This window comes from Sorex araneus, chromosome 2 (genome assembly GCF_027595985.1).
Source record: "Sorex araneus isolate mSorAra2 chromosome 2, mSorAra2.pri, whole genome shotgun sequence".
Lineage (NCBI taxonomy): Eukaryota > Metazoa > Chordata > Mammalia > Eulipotyphla > Soricidae > Sorex > Sorex araneus.
Window position 1 is genome coordinate 261,551,804 of NC_073303.1, and position 17,288 is coordinate 261,569,091.

Here is a 17,288-nt window from a genome sequence, read left to right on the forward strand (position 1 = left end):
GCCAACTCTCTCTGGCCCCTGATTCCTTTTTATTGTGTTAGAGTTCCCACAGTGAATTTTACCCCTCTTTAAGGGTACTCCCCTGTGAGTTTGGACAACATGGAACTGTTGCTGCCACAGCAAGATTCAGAAGAGTTCAGTCACCCCTTGGATCTCCCTCTTGGTCCACCCCCAACGCTGGCACCGCTTTGATCTTAGAGGTCTATCTTGTACAGAATGTCATGTGACTAGAATAGTATTCAGGATTGATTGTTGATCTGAAGAAAGCCTGGTCAAATTCTAAAATGCTGACATTCTCCCAAAATACATAGATGGGATTATGCCTTAGCCTCAGTTCCTGAGAAGCCACTTTTCATTTTGTTTTGTTTTAGGGCCACATCCGGCTGTGCTCTCAGGTAACTCCTGGCTCTGCACTCGGGGGTCACTCCTTCTGGTGCTTGGGAAACCATATGGGATACTGGGACTCGAACCCGGGTTAGCTGGGTGCAAGGCAAGCACCCTACTTGCTGAACTATTGCTCTGGCCCTTGGTAGCCACTTTTTGAGGCAGGGAGGTGGACCTATTCCTTTTACCTGGCCACTACCACCGTGGGGGTGTCCATCGGGCTGAGCACAGCCGCCCGCATTATGCTGTGTCCCTCCCGTGAGTGTGTGGAGTCCACCCTAAGGGGCAATTTCCGGGGGTGGTTTAGATTCTTAGGTCATCATGGATTGGATCTGGCACAATTCCAAAAGCTCAGAATTAAGTACTTTCAGAACATTTCCGTTTGTCATCAAACGACTTCTTAACTAGTGAAGTAAGGGTCAGGGAGCTGGCTCAAAGGACTGGAGTTTAAGGGAGCATGACTACCCGAGGTGCCACCAGGAGCAGACCCTACACATGCCGAGTGTGCCCTCAGCTAAAGCGAAACAAGTGAAGTAAAGGCAGTTGCTGTCAATAAAATACGGGTTAGAGTGGATGTGTGTCTTTATTTGATAATCTGTGTGAAAACTGTCATTTTTCCTTTTCATGAAAGGGGCAGGTGGGAGCAGAATGCAGCCAGCTGCCTCCCTAGAATCCTGCCTAGTCAGGGACCATTCTGTGTTTTTTTTTTTTTCTTTTTGGGTCACACCCGGCGACGCGCAGGGGTTACTCCTGGCTCTGCATTCAGGAATCCTGGCAGTGCTTGGGGGACCATATGGGATGCTGGGGACTGAACCCAGGTCAGCCGTGTGCAAGGCAAACACCCTCCCCACTGTGCTATCGCTCTGGCCCCAGTCAGGGACCATTCTGTGAGCGCATCCAGTTCCATGTCCGAGAACTGTCAGAAGGAAGAGACAGATAACTGCAGGCAGTGTCTAAGTTTCCTTGTGAAGTTGTGATGGTCCGGTAGCTATATTTCACTGTTGCGTCAATCTTATGTAAAGACTCAGGTATTCATTTATGGAAAACCCAGAAAAAAACTCAGAGAAAAGATTTAGTGCAAATCTATGTTTATCATCGCTATTTTGTAGAGGTTTACATCTTAAATATTTTATAGGCCTGGTTAATTATCTTTGACATGCCATCAATATTTTCATATGAAAGGAACTGTAGAAAATGATACATAAAAGAAATATTTGTGTCCCAGTTGATGGAATTGAAAATACTGGTGGGGGAATTTTTTTTTAAAGGCTATGAAAATGATTCTGTGGAAGACTTGAAGGAGATGACATCAATATCCTCCCGGAAGAGAGGGAAAAGAAGGTACTTTTGGGAGTACAGTGAACAGCTCACACCCTCACAGCCAGAGAGGATGCTGAAGCCGTCTGAGTGGAACCGAGAGACTTTACCAAGTAACATGTATCAGAAAAACGGCTTCCATCACGGTAAGGGGCGTATGGTGGGGTAGCCACTGCACTTCAGGCAGAGACGCTCAGCCAGAGTGGCCACCGTGCCTCGCTGTCAGCCCCTCTTGGCAGACTGCCAAGGGGGCCGAGAGCGTAGCAGCTCTGACTGGCCCTCAGACACTACCAGTCTTCCAGGGAGGAGAGCCCTCATTTACACAGGGAGGAAGCGGCATAAAGGCAACACATTTCTAGTCACTTTTGTTTGGTTTTGGGGGAGACACACCTGGCTGTGCTTGGGGCTTACTCAGGGGACCCTGTGTGGTTCTAGGGATTAAACCTTAACCCCCGTCTGATTTTCCCAGCCCCTTAATGTCACTTACCCACCCAGGAAATAACCAGGAGGCTGTTGGTCCTCGCCTTTCCCAGTTCCTAGAAACCAGCCATCAGAGTTGGGGCTAGAGAATGGCTCCAGCATCTCTCTCCACTCGCAGCTCATCTTCAAACCTAAATATAAACAGGGAGGGTGGATTGGTGTTGCAGGAAAAAGATGAGGGTACGGAAGAGAGAGCAGAAGAGTTGGGAGATGATAATAGGAGCTGAGGGTGCCGACAGGTAAGTGTCTAGTGTAAGCCACATCTCAGTGGGGAACCCCGGAAGATGTGCTGGAGGAGAAGTGCTTTGGCGCAGATGTTTCCTTTGATGGAGGGAGGAGGAGAGCCAGTCTTGCTCCGGACCCAGGGCCACCCCCGGTGATCCTCAGTCCAGCAGTTCAGGCTGTGATTCGGTGGGGAGGGGACCACTAGGGCCACACTCAGTGGCACTCAAGGGGTCGTGTCGTGCTGGGGATCAGACTTCTGAGTTACCTTCTAAGCCTGTGGAAATGTCATCTGCAGGGCGTGGCGTGGAGGCTGGGCCACACCCAGTGGCACTCAGGGCTTGCTCTTTGGTCGGAGCTCAGGGGTCCGTGCACAGTGCTGCATGCTGGGGAAGGAAGCAGGCAGTGCCGGTGCCTCAGCCATCCCTGCACTCTCTCTCTCCCCTCCAGGCCATTTTTGCATTAATTTGAAGTCTTCCAGAAAAGGGGAAGGCACTAGTAAATTTGGTGCTCAGTAAAAATTACCCCTACTTTATATGTCAGCTGCTGAGCAGTTTTTTCTCAGGGAAAAATACTGGGAAAATCTGAGGTATCATCTGAGGTTACTTTGTTTTAATCGTTGTGCTCCATTTTCCTTTTCTACTAGTACCCAGGTCTATATGTAGTTGTCTCTCTGTGAATAATACATGGAAAGACCTAGTTTCTACTTTCAGATCAATTTTCTGCCAGAAATGAAAGAAAAGTTCAATAAATAGTTGCAAGTATATTGTGGTTCAGAAGACAGAGCCATTCATTTTGCCTGCAATAATAGGACAAAACTTCTGAGTCTTCTGTGATGTTATTCACCAAAATAACCAAAGAAGAGTTTTCACAAATGGTCGTCCCAGGGCTGGAGAAATAGCTCAAGTGGTGGAGCACATGCATAGCATATTCACGGCCCTGGCTTTGCTTCCTGGCACTGCACGGAGCCCAGGCACTACTGGGCATGACATATGTGTAGTATGTATACATGTATGTATGTATATGTATCAAGGCCATCCTTAGTTTTGCCTTTGGAGTCCAACATAAGAATGCATATCATGGGCTGGAACAATAGTACAGCATCAAGGGCACTGGCCTTGCATGCCGCTGACCCGAGTTTAATCCCCAGCACCACATACAGTCTGCTGAGTTCACCAGGAGTGAACACAGAGCCAGGAGTAGCACCTGAGCACTGCTGGTGTGCCCCCTCCAAAAATTATATATACATATGTCAGACAGATTTTCAGTCTCAGCATCAAAATTTTCAAACCTTTTCTGACAGCAGCTTTGATTTCTGTATGCAGACTGCCTTGCACTCCAGAGTTAAGATACTTACTACAGCTGTGGAGTTAAGACTCCATCTAAGTACCTGGGAAAGAGCTGTTTCTGTTTTGTGCCAGCTTCTTGAGTTTCACAGCAGGAAGGAAAGTTTGTTAACAGGCTGAGGCATCTGAAACATGCCAAGACTTCCCAACCAAAAGATGTGCCCCGTAGGCCCAGGATGACGTCTTTTTTAAGTATGGCTGCGGGAAGCATCTCTGTTGTCAAATCAAATGATCTAACTTAAACTTCTCTAGGGAAATATGCAGTCAAGAAGTCACGGAGGACGGATGTGGAAGACCTGACTCCAAACCCTAAGAAACTCCTGCAGATAGGCAGTGAGCTGCGGAAACTGAACAAGGTGATCAGCGACCTGACTCCTGTCAGTGAGCTGCCCTTGACAGCGCGGCCAAGGTCACGGAAGGAAAAGAATAAGCTCGCCTCCAGGTACATGCTCCTCACAGTCCGTCCCATGACCCGAGTCTAGTAGGCAAGGTCAGACTCGAGTGAGCTCCTGCAGCAGGCGGCACCTCAGCCATCCTGCAGGACATACCCTCTTTCCTACGACCCCTGTTATAAGGTATTACAGCTTTAGCTCTTAGTAAGACACGGTATTTATGCTTCGTGGAAAAACTTAGAGAGTAAATGAACTCTGTTAGGTATAACACTATAAATTTTCATCATAGCTTTCATTGTTTGGGTTTGTTTTGCAGAAAGTCAGTTTACTGAAATGTAATTACTTGTTGTAGAATTTATTCCTTTTACTGGACATGTCTTTTGTGTGTCCGCTGGGTTTGACAAGCACAACCAATCACATAATCCCCACCACAATCAAGATACAAAACATTTTCGTCAGTGTGAAAAATGTTCTCATACCTCTTTGGAAAAGAAAACCAGTCCTCCCCGCCACTGATCTTTTGCTGTCCTTCCAGTGTGATCTTTTCTAGAAGGTCATCTGGATGAAATCACTCTCTGTAGACTTCTCCACTTCATGGGCTGCATTGTCCGTGTAGCTGCCGGGAGGAACAGTTTGTTCCTCTCGGGGCCGAGTCAGGTTGCTTTCGTAGGGCAGTTTACAGTGTGTTCGTTCACTAGTGCAGGAGGGACGTTTAGGTTGTTTCCAGGTTTTTGCAATTATGGATCAGGTCACCATAAACATTCACTTACAGGATTTTGTGTGAATATAAGTGCTTGTTGTCTTTTTTAACTTTTATAAGAAGCTGCAAACATTGCTATGTCTTAATAGAGCAAATTTTTAAAATTTACTACTGTTCAAAGCAGTTACATGTACACATCCTCACCAACACACAAATATTATACTTGCTGCACATCCTTTTTAGCACTTGTTATTGTCAATTTTTGTTTGCTTATTTTGGTGTACTGGTCATAGCTTTATTTTTGAATGTTGTGCAAAATTTTTAGAAATTAGTTTGGATGAATGAGCGTACTGTGGTTTTGGTAAGCAGTCCCTTGAGAGAAACAGCTGTGACCCAGGGCTGCTATTAGAAATGTCTGACAGCAGAGAAAAAGAAGTGTATTCTGAGTGTTCACTTCCCAAAAAGTGAACTAATTGCTCCTTCCTTTCACAGAGCTTGTCGGTTAAAGAAAAAAGCCCAGTATGAAGCTAATAAAGTGAAATTATGGGGCCTCAACACTGAATATGGTAAACTTCAACTTTTAAGAATTTGATTAACCTCCTGCTACTTTGCTGACCGCTCTCTTTTCCTTTGGTTTGGTATACACTTTCCCTGTAATCCGCCCTGTGTGGGGCTGTCTCCTTTGTTCATCCGTCCAGAGCCTCATACTCCCTTTCATCCATTCACTTCCTCCTCTCAGTGTGTCTGTGTGTCTGGCTTCCCAAGCCAGTCTCCATCCACTCATCACCAGGAATCTCTCACTTTCCTTGTATAGTTGTGTTGCTGAGTTAACCAGTTTTATTGACAAAAGTTTATTTTAACTGTTGCCTGCACAGTTTAAACCTGTTTCCCTAACTTGATGGCTCATGGAGCCCTCTGTGTACGAGGTAAGCAGACATGTGCCCGTGCGTCTCCAGGGTTCTCCCTTGGCGCCTGTCCAGGTGGAGCCCAGCAGCCATCGAGCGTTCCTGGACAGCTGTCATGAAGTCGCTCCAGCACGTACTGGGAACTGAGCACCTGGCACATGTAGAGACGGGCTCTTGGAAGGTGTTCCTGGGACAGGACCCCTCCACCCTTCTCCCTTGCTATGTGACTGTTCCTTAGGCCGACACAAGCGTTTAAAATTGTCCTCTTCATTGTAGTTTTGGACTCAGTTGCGTTAGAAAGTAGATCCTGTGGGCTAAATGATCAGTTATTATTTGTTTTTATAGTTTCTTTCGAGGGGGTTCCCCTAGGCAGCTCTCGGGGTACAGGGCCCCTAAGATGATCATTTACCAGCTAGGCCTGTGGGTTCAAGGTTCAGGCTTGGTGCTGCTGGGACCCTCTAGAGCTGAGTACGTGCCTCTCACCACTGAATTGTTTACATTAGATTGAAGTTTCTTAAAACTAGTGTGATTGCTAGCACATAAGTGCTCAGTAAATGTGCTGCCGCTTTTCATAACCCTTACTCTTTGGAGCAGAAAGAGGATTTCCAGCTGTCAAGTTTGCCTGGAGAGATTGTACAGCGGGGAGGGCACTTGCCTCTCACGTAACCAGGTTGGCTTCGCTCCCCAGCACCCCTGAGGGTCTCGCAAGTTCTACCTGGAGCGATTCCTGAGCAGAGCCAGGAATAAGCCCTGACACTGCTGGGTGTGGCTCAAAAACAAACAAAAGCCAACTGTAAACTTCACAGTTTTTGATAGGAACAGGCAGCTTTAGTAATAGTTGCTCAGTAACTCAATCCATGTGAAAATAATAGTTAATTTATTGGATGGAAATATACCCATTTTCCTGTTATTCTTGCTGTCAAAGCATTTTAACCTTGAGCTCGCTGTATGTGTATGTATATGTATATATGTACACATAATACATATGTATGTAAAAATTATAGTGTCGTGGACAATCCTATTTCATTTTAGAACCTAGCTGAGCCGCATTGCAGGGAGATGTGGGCCAGCAGGAGTCTCTGGTTCTGTTTCTCTGGACACGTATAGGCATCTGTATGTGTGCTCAGTTAATCTGTTTATCCATAATTATGAATATCTATGTAGAAATCTATATCTGTATTTGCATTTGTGTATATGTGCATGCTTTCCCACACACATACTTTGTGTCTGTAATTATATTCCAGGGTGGGAAATAACTGGGGAGTTGGTAAGGGCTGGGAGTGTGTTTCTGAATCTGTTCTTCTAGCTCAAATTGAGTTTTCATGACTGCCTTCAATTTTTCTTGTTTCCAGAGCTACCTTAAAGCCTCTGATATTTTCATGTAAGAAAAGGCCTGTCTTTAAAAGGTACTATTTTCTTCTCAATTAGAAAAGAGGATCTTCTCTTCTCATTTATTTATTTCTCTTCCACGCTTGCCTTACTAGCTTCTCTTCTCTTCTCCAGCCCTGGGAAAGAGTGGAGTCAACTGTCGGTTAGGAGTGAAATACCAGAATCGATACTCTTGTGTAGTTGGAAGTTTCTGGTACCTCGCCAGGGAAAGGTGCCCTTGGTTCCTCTAAACACGGGAGTCAGTCTGTTACTGTGTTGTACTGCTTATTCCTGTGACCCCAGTGACCACAGTGACACAGTGGCTTCTGGTCATCCAGACCAGTGGCACTGAACAGTGATTCAGGGCTGGGGACCGTGTTAGCAACTTTACACTAGCCAAGTAGAAACAGTCAAAAGAACAACATCTACAAGAACTATAATTTTTTTAAAAGTCATTTTAACGTGATAATAGAGACAAATAGTGGGCCAGGGAGATAGCACAGGCTGAGGGAAGTCTGTGGGGGACCCCAGCTCAGTCCCCTAGAGTACATGACACCCCCGCCAAGCACTGCCAGCTGTGGCCTGGGTGGTCCCCGGTGCAGCTCTGCCTCCTCAGGCACTAGCATCAGACTGCCTGATCAGTTGGCTGTGTCCTCCAAGGAGTGCCCCGAGAGCCCCCTGAGCACTGCTTGGGAGTCCCCACCCCAAAACAGACATGATGAGTTTTATGATAAATTTAATCTTTTGTTTTTTTAAATTCTTTTCTAACATTAGACTGAAACAAAATGTCTGAAATCACTTTTCAAAGGATCATTTGTTCTGTACCTCACCCTGAACTTCACCTTGGCCTCTTCTCAGGCCTGGCGTTCGGGAGTCGGAACCTTTGAACTTGGCTGTCGGGCTGTCTGAGGGCCTCTGCAGTGGCCTTCACAGTGGCCACTCTGAGTCCGCAGTAGCGTCCGGCCCGGAACAGCACTCCCCTCCCAGGCTTGGGAACTTGCCCATTTTCGACGGTAACCTCTGGGCTGGCCTGCAGTGAGGAAGGACGGCCGTCCTGGTGTACTCGCATCGTCGAAGATCTGTCCTGCTGGTCCGTTCCTGGGCGCCCAGAGACCGCTCTGGCTCTGTGTCTGTCCGTTGGCTGGTGCAGAGGGAGAACTAGAGCCCTCACTGGACTGGCCCTTCACCCTGACGGCCATAGTTTCTCCCTGTGCGAGATACGGAAGGAAAACGCAAGTGGGAAATTTTGTGAGTAAATCTAATGAGAGGAGGAGGCGTCTGTGTGAAGATCTAATGTTTGGCCTCAGTTCCTGAGACCAGATGCCTCTTCCTAACCCAGAGGCCGTGGCGGTGAGAGTCCTTTGCCCCTCCCCAGCTGGCCCCCAGCTTTGAGGAGAGCTATCAGGCTGTCAAAGTTCTGATACTTCCTGACTCTTTGCCCGCCTATCTTTGTAAATCAGCCGTATTTTACCTGGTGAGAATGGGAGACCGGCATTGCTTTGCTTCCGTTTGGCCTGAATAGAAATGTCTTTGTTTTTGTTTTGAGCCAGTGGTGCTCAGGACTTAGTTCTCACTCAGGGATCACTCCTGGTGGGGGGTGGGGGCAAACCCAGGTCAGCCACCATCTCTGCACCCTCTCTCCTGCCCTAAAGGTCCTTCCTTTTATTTGAGCAAATGGAGTTCCCTCTGCTAAGTCATTAAGAAGAAAATGGGAATTTCTGTTTCATGTGCTTGAAGGAGTTAGCTGTGCGCTGCTTGCTTTGTTTAGTAACACGTTTTGCATATGCTGCCCTGGTGGGCAGCGTTAAACAACGTCGGTATTTCTCACTTCCCTCTTCAGCATCAGTCTAGAGTGATTTCTTTTCATCATTAAACAGATGAAACCTAGGAAAACACTGACTTCAGGCCGTCTCTGAGGGGGTACAAAGGTATTTCAATTTTTTTTTGCTTTTTGGGTCACACCCAGCGATGCTCAGGGGTTACTCCTGGCTTTGCACTCAGGAATTACTCCTGGCGGTGCTTGGGGGACCATATGGGATGCAGGGGATCGAACCCAGGTCGGCGGCGTGCAAGGCAAACGCCCTACCCGCTGTGCTATCGCTCCGGCCCCGTACAAAGGTATTTCAGAGCAGAGGAATACTATGTTTTGAAATTAGAAATATTTCCCCTTCAAACTTTATGGCAGTATAGTTATTTAAAGAGTAAAACATGTTTACACATGTGAAACTAATCAAGATAATGAGTAAATATTTTGATCATCTTCAAAATTTTCTAGTGCCTCCTTTGTAAGCCGTCCTTCCCTCTACTTCTGTCCTGGGTCGCTGTGATCTACTGTCACTGTAGGTTGCATTTCCTGAAATTTTTTTTTTTGCCTGGCTACTTAGGTTTCAACATACTTACTTTAAAATTTTCACCTCATTGGGTTGGGTGTTCGATCATTGTATGACTGAAACTCTGACATGGAAGTTTTATAACTGGAACTCATGGGGATTCAATTAAAAAATTTTAAAAATTAAAAAAAAATTTACCTTCTTATTTATATCAAGAATTAGATCCTTTGGCCAAGGAATGTAGCTCAGAAATAGAGTATTTGCCTTGCGTTTGTGCAGCCTTTTTTCTGCAGGCTCGCAGTGAAAAAAAAAAAAATTCCTTTTCAGTGATGTGTAGTACCCAATTATATGATATGTTACAATGTTTTTATCCATTTATCTGTTGATGGTTGAGATGTTTTTAGTTTTTGTCTAAAAAAGCTGCTATAGATATTCCTGGATAAGTAATATAACCTGGACATATGTTTTAGTTTTTTCAGTTACATATCTAGGAGTAGACTCTATCATGAGATATTAAACTTTGTGAAAAACAGTTGCCAAGCTGTTTTTGCAAGGCTCTGTGCCATTTGCACATCCCCTCACCAAGAGCAGCATAGAAAGTTTCAGTTGTTTGTCCTCGACAACTCTTGGTGGCTCGAACTTCATGTTGATCAGCCTAAGGCCTCACTGGGTAGGCAGCATCTCAAGTGGTCTTAATCTGCATTTATTTGATGATGTTGCATATCTTTCCTATGCTTATTGGCTGTTCATGCATTTTGTGTTTGTGTTTGATCAAATATTTTGCCTTAAAAATCACCTTCTCAATATTGTTATTCTGGGTGTAAGTTCTTTGATGTATTGAAATAACTTTTCAAAGTCTTTGCTTGTCCTTTTGTTTCCTTGTTGACTTCTTTCAAAGAACAAAAATGATTCATTTTGATGAAGTCCAATTTGTCAGATTTTTATTTGTACTTCCTATTCTTTGTATTGTAAGAAACCTTGCCAAATCCAGAATTGTAAATGTTTTCTTGTATGTTTTTTCAGAGGATTTAGACTTACATGTTTAGGTTAGTTAGATGTAAACAAAACAGATCCATTTTTGTTCATTTTTCCCCAGTCATATTCAGGAAAGTTTAGGGACAATTCCTGGGTCACTCCTGTTGTCCATGGAGGATTATGTGGTTCTAGGGGTCGAACCTGGGCCTCCTGCATGGAGAGCATGTGCTCCAGCCCACTGACCTGTCTCCCTGGTCCTATTTTAGGTTACTTTTAATATTTGCTTTTGCTTTGTTTGGAGGCCACACGTGGCGGTGCTCAGGGGCCACTTCTAGCTCTGTGCTTGGGAGTGCCCAGGAGACCATTAGTTACCAGGGGTCAAACCCAGGCCCCCTGCATGCAAAACATGCACTCAAGCCTTCGAGCTGTCTCTCCAGTGCTGTTAAAAATTTGGTTTGGGGAAGAGAGTCGATGTTTGTTTTTTCCATCTCAGTACACAGTTCATCAAGCATCATTCATTGAGAAGACTTCCCTTTCTACATTGAATTGTTTTTACAGCTTTGTCACAGGAGTTGACTAATACAGATGCGTCCTGCTTCTGTTTTGGGGCCATCCACAGTGGTGCTTAGCGGATACACCCAGTCTGTTAGGGGACCGTGCACTGCTGGGGATGGAACCCAGGCTTCTTGCATGCGAAGCATGTGCTCAGCCGGTACCTGCTTTCTCGGACCCTGGGTCTACTTGCTGACTCTTCTGCTCCAGTTATCTCTCTGTCCACACGATGGAAATAGTCTGGGTTTACCGTAATTTTAGAGTGAATCATGAAATGAGGTAATGTTAGCCCTTCTTAGACCTGCAATTTTCTTTTCAGAGTCATTTTAACTATTCTGGGTTCTTTGCAGGATCATCGAAATTTTAGAATCAGCTTATCACGTTTTAAGTAAGAAACAAGCAAGCCTGGGCCAGAGCTGTAGTGCAGTGGGTCAGACGCTAATTCACCTTGCCACCTTGCCCGTGGCTGAGCCTGCCTTCATGCCTAGCACCCCGTATGGTCCCCCAAGCTCCAAGGACTGATCCCTGAGCGCTCTGAGCAAGCCTGAGCCCTACCATAGGCATCCCCACCACCCCAAATAAAACCAAGCTTACTGAAACTTTTATTGGGATAGTTTCAAATCTGTATTTTCATTTTGAGAAAATTATCATGTTAAAAAAAAATGTAGGGGCTGGAGCAATAGCACAGCGGGTAGGGCGTTTGCCTTGAACACGGCCGACCCGGGTTCGATTCCCAGCATCCCATATGGTCCCCTGAGCACTGCCAGGAGTAATTCCTGAGTGAAGAGCCAGGAAATAACCCCTGTGCATCGCCAGGTGTGACCCAAAAAGCAAAAAAAAAAAAAAAAAAAATGTAGAGGGACTGGAGCGATAGTACAGCGGATAGGGCATTTGCCTTGCATACGGCCGACTTGGGTTCAATTCCCAGCATCCCATATGGTCCCCTGAGCACCGCCAGGAATAATTCCTGAGTGCAGAGCCAGGAGTAACCCCTAAGCATTGCTGGGTGTGATCCAAAAAGCAAAAAAAAAAAAAATAAAAAAGTACAGGGGCTGGAGCGATAGCACAGCGGTTAGGACGTTTGCCTTGCACAAGGCCGACCCAGGTTTGAATCCCAGCATCCCATATGGTCCCCTAAACACCGCCAGGGGTGATTCCTCAGTGCAGAGTCAGGAGTAACCCCTGTGCATTGCCAGGTGTGACCCCAAAAAAAACAAAAAAAGAAAGTAGAGGGGCTGGAGCGATAGCACAGTGGGTAGGGCGTTTGCCTTGCACTCGGCCTACCCAGGTTTGATTCCCAGCATCCCATATGGTCCCCTGAGTTCCTCCAGGAGTAATTCCTGAGTGCAGAGCCAAGAATAACCCCTGAGCATCGCAGAGTATGACCCAAAAAGAAAAAAAAAAAGAGCCTTCTAATCCACGAACCTAAGTATCTCTTTGTATTTAAGTCTTTTTTATTAAAAAAAAAAAAATGGGTGCTGGGCAGCTTGGGTGCTGTTCCTGTCAGTGCTCAGAGTCCGTGTGCCAGGGACCAGGCCTTCCGCAGGCAAAGCTTGTCCTTTGAGCTGTCTGCACAGCCCTAAAGCCTGCACCAGCTTTTGTCTGCCTTGTTTTAGCTTCTGATACAGAGTATTAAACATTTTTTATCTCATTTATTCTTGGATGTGTGTGATTTTTGGTGCTTCTGTGAGTGGAATGTTTGAGCAGTTTGCCTTGCACACAGCTGGCCCGGGTTGGATTCTTGACATCCCATATGGTCACCCATCACCGCCAGGAGTAATTTCTGAGTTCAGAGCGAGGAGTAACCCCTGAGCATCTCCAGGTGTGACCCAAAAAGCAAAAAAAAGAAAGAAAAAGAAAAGAGAAAAAAGGAATGTTTCAATTGAGATACACTAAAATTTTTCATTTTTAGGGGGCTGGAGCGATAGCACAGCGGGTAGGTAGGGCATTTGCCTTGCACACCCGGCCAACCCGGGTTCAAATCCCAGCATCCCATAGGGTCCCCTGAGCACCGCCAGGAGTAATTCCTGAGTGCAGAGCCAGGAGCCAGGAGTAACCCCTGTGCATGGCCAGGTGTAACCCAAAAAGCAAAAAAAAAAAAAAAAAAATTCATTTTTATTTTCAAACTTTTTGCTGTTCCATGAAATGGATTTTGTATGCTACTCTGTCTTGAATGAATTTGTACTAGTTATGTAGATTTCACTTAAACACTCATCATCTGCAAATTGGGATGATGAGTTTTTCTTCCTGATTTTGTGTTTGGTTTTTTCCCCTTGACTTAGTCACGATGACCTTGTTTGCAATCTTGGGGAAATCTGTCTTCTTCCAGGATGCTGTTGGGAGCAGGTAAGGCACTTGCCTTGTACATGCCCAACTGAGTTCAGGCCCCAGCACCCTAATGGCTTCCTTGTCCCCACAAGGAGTGAGCCCTGAGCACAGAGCCAGGAGCTGTAAGACCTAAGCACTGATGGGTATGAACATCCCTGCGTCTCCCCCCCACCCTGCCTCCCATGGCAAAGTATGCTGCTGGGGAATGGGGAGATAGCTCAAGGGCGTGGAGCATGTGTTTTTCCCGGGGAAGCTCCTGGGAGAACCCCTGGCACCACATTCCCCCTGATGGTCAGGAGTTGCCCCGAGCACAGCCAGTGTTACCCAGAAGGACAGTAGGAGGAGAAAAGGCTGGTGGTGTAGGCGTCGTAGGGACCGCCTTTAGTGAGTCTCCTCCTTTCCTCAGCTGCATTTAGCAGGACTGGGTGTTGAGCATGTTCAGACACTTCATTTTTTGCATTAATCAGAACACTCGAGTTGCCGTTCTCCTTTACTCGGGTGCTATATTGTGTATGTTTACTTGTGAAATGGCAAATGACTAGTAAACCAACTTGCATCTTGGATTAAACTTGTTATGTTTTTATTTTCCTTTTTATATTATAGTCTATTGTGTATATATATACATATATATATATGTATATATATATATAATTTTTTTTTTTTTTTTTGCTTTTTGGGTCATACCCGGGAATGCTCAGTGGTTACTCCTGGCTCTGCACTCAGGAATTACTCCTGGCAGTGCTCGGGGGACCATATAGGATGCCGGGAATCGAATCTAGATTGGCCACGTGCAAGGCAAACGCCCTCCCCACTGTGCTTTTGCTCCAGCCCCTATTGCAAATATTTTGAAAGATTCTATTGTCATGGATCTGGAGATGCAGCTCAAAAGGCTGAGCACATGTGTTGATTGCACAGGGCAGCCTGGGTTTATTCTCTGGTGCCACGTGGTCTCCTAAAGACAGCCAGGAGTAGCCCTGAGTACGACCCAGTGCAACTCCCAAGCAAACAGAAAGATCTCCTGTAGCATTTTTATTTGTTGTTTTGGGCCTGGAGATGCTTCAGGGCTCCTCCTGACCCTGTGCTTAGGTTTCGCTCCTGGCGGGGCTCCAGGGGAGTGTGAGATGCTGAGGATGGAGCCCGGGTCCCCGAGCGCTAGGCTAGGGCTTTCACCCTGTCCTCCATTCACTGCTCTACTTGCATTCTATTGCTGATATTTCCTTAAGCATTTTTGTTTCTTTATTCAAGTGGGATGTTGGCCTGTGATTTTCTTATTTCCATACGGCAAATTTTGGTATTTGGTCTATACTGCCCTTACAGAAATAATTGGGCTGTAATTTTTCTTCTTGGGGGGGGGTGTTGGGCCACACCCGGGCTTCTCAGGGCTCACTTCTGACTCTGTGCTTAGAGATCACTCCTGGGGCCGCTTGGGGACCGTATGTGGTCCCAGGGGTCAGATGCCAGGCCGATGCCCTATGCACTGTGCTATCTCGTGGCCCCATCCTCTTCTTGGTGGGGAAATTTTGGAAAAGATCTGTTTCATTTCTGCATTGTAAGCTTAGTAGAATTGTCCATTAAATCACTGTTTCGTTTCTTTTTTCTCTTAGTAGGCCACACCCCCTAGGCCTCGGGGGCTCCGGCAGACCCCTGTGCTGCTTGGTCTGGCGGTTCCGTCTCAGACAGCTCCTGTGGCCCTCTGGCCTGGGGAGGGGGTGGCGTTGGCTTTCTGGCCTGCCGTGGCCTCCATGTTTGCAGCACTGCGCAGGCGTCATCTCCCTGCCCCCCCCCATCCGGGTTTCTTTGGAAATATATTTCAGTAAATTCAGTGTCTTGACAAGACAGTACAGTTTGGGTTTTCCATTTCATCTATCAGTTTTTAGTTGCAGTTAAAGAAAAATTATCCATTTCATCTAAATTATGGAATTTGACGTCATTTTTCTTCTTTTCTTTTTCCCCTCCTCCTTCCCTTCCTTCCTTCTCCCTCCTTTCTTCATTCCTTTCTCCCTCTTCTCCTCCCTCTCTCCCTCTACCTCCTTCCCTTTCTCCCTCCCTTGGCTATCCCTCCCTCCCTCCTTTCCTCCCTTCCCGATCCCTCCCTCTCTGTCTCCCTCTCCCCTTCCTTTCTTCCTCCTTTTTTCGGAGTGTCAGGGATCTAAGCTGCATGTGTTCTTCCACTGAGCCCATCCCCAGCCTGACACTGGGATTTCTTGTTTTTTATTTATTGTGGGTTTGGGGCCCCACCTATTGATGGCTCAGGGTCTATTCCTGACTCGAATGCTCAAGTATCACCCCAGGAAGTGCATGGGGGACCATATGGGATGCCAGGGATCAAACCCTGGTCGGCCATATGAGAGGCAAACGCCCTCTCCACTGTACTATTGTTCTGGCCCCTCTTGTATTCTTTAAAGCTGTAGATTCTGAAGCATGACTCCTTTTATTCCAGATGTAGGCAGTTCATTAGGTTCACTGCAGGTGGGTGGAAGCAGGAGTGAACGCCAATTGACCCCTTTTCAGAGAATCAACACTTGTCTTTGGCTATTCTGTGTTTGTATTCTCTATCATTAATTTCTTCTCTTGTTTCCCTCCTGTTTACTTTTGGGGGGCTGTCTCCCAAGCAGTGCTCAGGGTTCTGGGAGCCAGTTCTGGTGGTGGGAGCAGATCCCAGGGCTATGGCCTCTAGTTCTTGGAGCTATCTCCCCGCCCAGCCTCCCCCATTTTTTGAAAAGTGGCTGAGATGTGGAAACCTGTTTTTTAAATCGTCTTTAGAGTACTTGGTTTAGTCATTAAGATGGTGTGATTCGATGTACAGGGAACTGTCATCAGTCCTTCCCCCCTTCATTTTCAGTACTGGGGGCTCAAGCCCAGGGCCTCGCACACAAAGGCATGTGCTCTACCACTGAGCCACACTCCCTGCCCAACTGCCATTAGTCCTTAAAGCTCTGAAGACAAGTGAGGCCAGTTGCTCCTGAGATGCAGGCTAGTCACACATCATCGAAACCCACAAGGTATTACCAAATGTCATTCGAGATTGACTTTAAATATTTAAGCTAAGGAAATTCATAAACACCCTTGTTTAGTTTTTTCTTGCACGTTCTCTAGTTTTAATTGAATGTTACCACATAATTAAAAGCAAATTCTTCCTGTAAGTGGCATATTCCAAGTGTCCTGTTGTATCTTACAGATAATTTATTGTTTGTAATCAACTCCATCAAGCAAGAGATTATAAACCGGGTACAGAACCCAAGGGAGGAGAGAATACCGAGCATGGGGCAGAAGCTGGAGATCCTCATCAAAGACACCCTTGGTAAGGAGCGTCTTGGGCAGGCTCACGAGCAGTAACACCTACGGGAAGATATTCGGTGAAGGGGGCGTCAAAATAATTTTAAGGATGAATTCAAGTGATATGTTTGTAATTACTCTTCTTTCTAAGTAATTCTGTCTTTGCAGGGAGGGCGTGGGTGGTTAGGGTCACACCCAGGGCTTCCTCCTGGATCCCTAGCTCTGCACTTAGGGATCTCTCCTCGGGACCATATGGGGCACCAGTGATGGAACCCAGGTCAGTTGTATGCAAGACAGAGACCCTACCTGCCGTGCCATCACTCCAGCCCCAAATAATTCTTTTTCGGATGTTATGTTTGTTTCATACCACAGTTTGCTATTCAAACTTCATCAGTCAACTGTTTTAATTCTTTTTGTTGTTGTTTTGGGGGTTTGTGGTTAATTTTTTTTGTGGGGGCATACCTGGCAATACTCACAGCTTACTCCTGGCTTTTGCTTCAGGGACCATATTGCGTGCCAGGGACCAAACCCAGTCTCGCCACGTGCCAGGCAAGCACCCTACCCTCTGAACTATCTCTGGCCCTGAACTGCTTTCATCCGTAAGAAACTTCTTCATGGGAAAATAAAGATTCCTGAACTGTCAAACCAGTTCATACTTTAATGGAGATTCTTAGCCACTTGTTTTACTCAGTACATTTCCCAGGAGTCTCACA

General features: G+C 46.2%; 1 protein-coding gene across 4 annotated transcripts in view; it reads left to right on the forward strand.

The window, feature by feature from the left end:
• The window catches only part of CREBRF (CREB3 regulatory factor), a 58,805-nt gene that overhangs the window by 30,317 nt on the left and 11,200 nt on the right, over positions 1 to 17,288 (forward strand). For 2 of the 4 annotated variants that reach the window (XM_055125018.1, XM_055125019.1), the window contains 4 exons: positions 1,653 to 1,847; positions 4,002 to 4,191; positions 5,334 to 5,407; positions 16,478 to 16,600. In XM_055125018.1, coding sequence (XP_054980993.1) covers positions 1,653 to 1,847; positions 4,002 to 4,191; positions 5,334 to 5,407; positions 16,478 to 16,600 — 582 coding nt within the window. Of the gene's footprint in view, positions 1 to 1,652; positions 1,848 to 4,001; positions 4,192 to 5,333; positions 5,408 to 7,098; positions 7,153 to 7,972; positions 9,050 to 16,477; positions 16,603 to 17,288 lie in introns of those variants that run through there. The other 2 variants (XM_055125020.1, XM_055125021.1) reach the window with 2 other exon arrangements.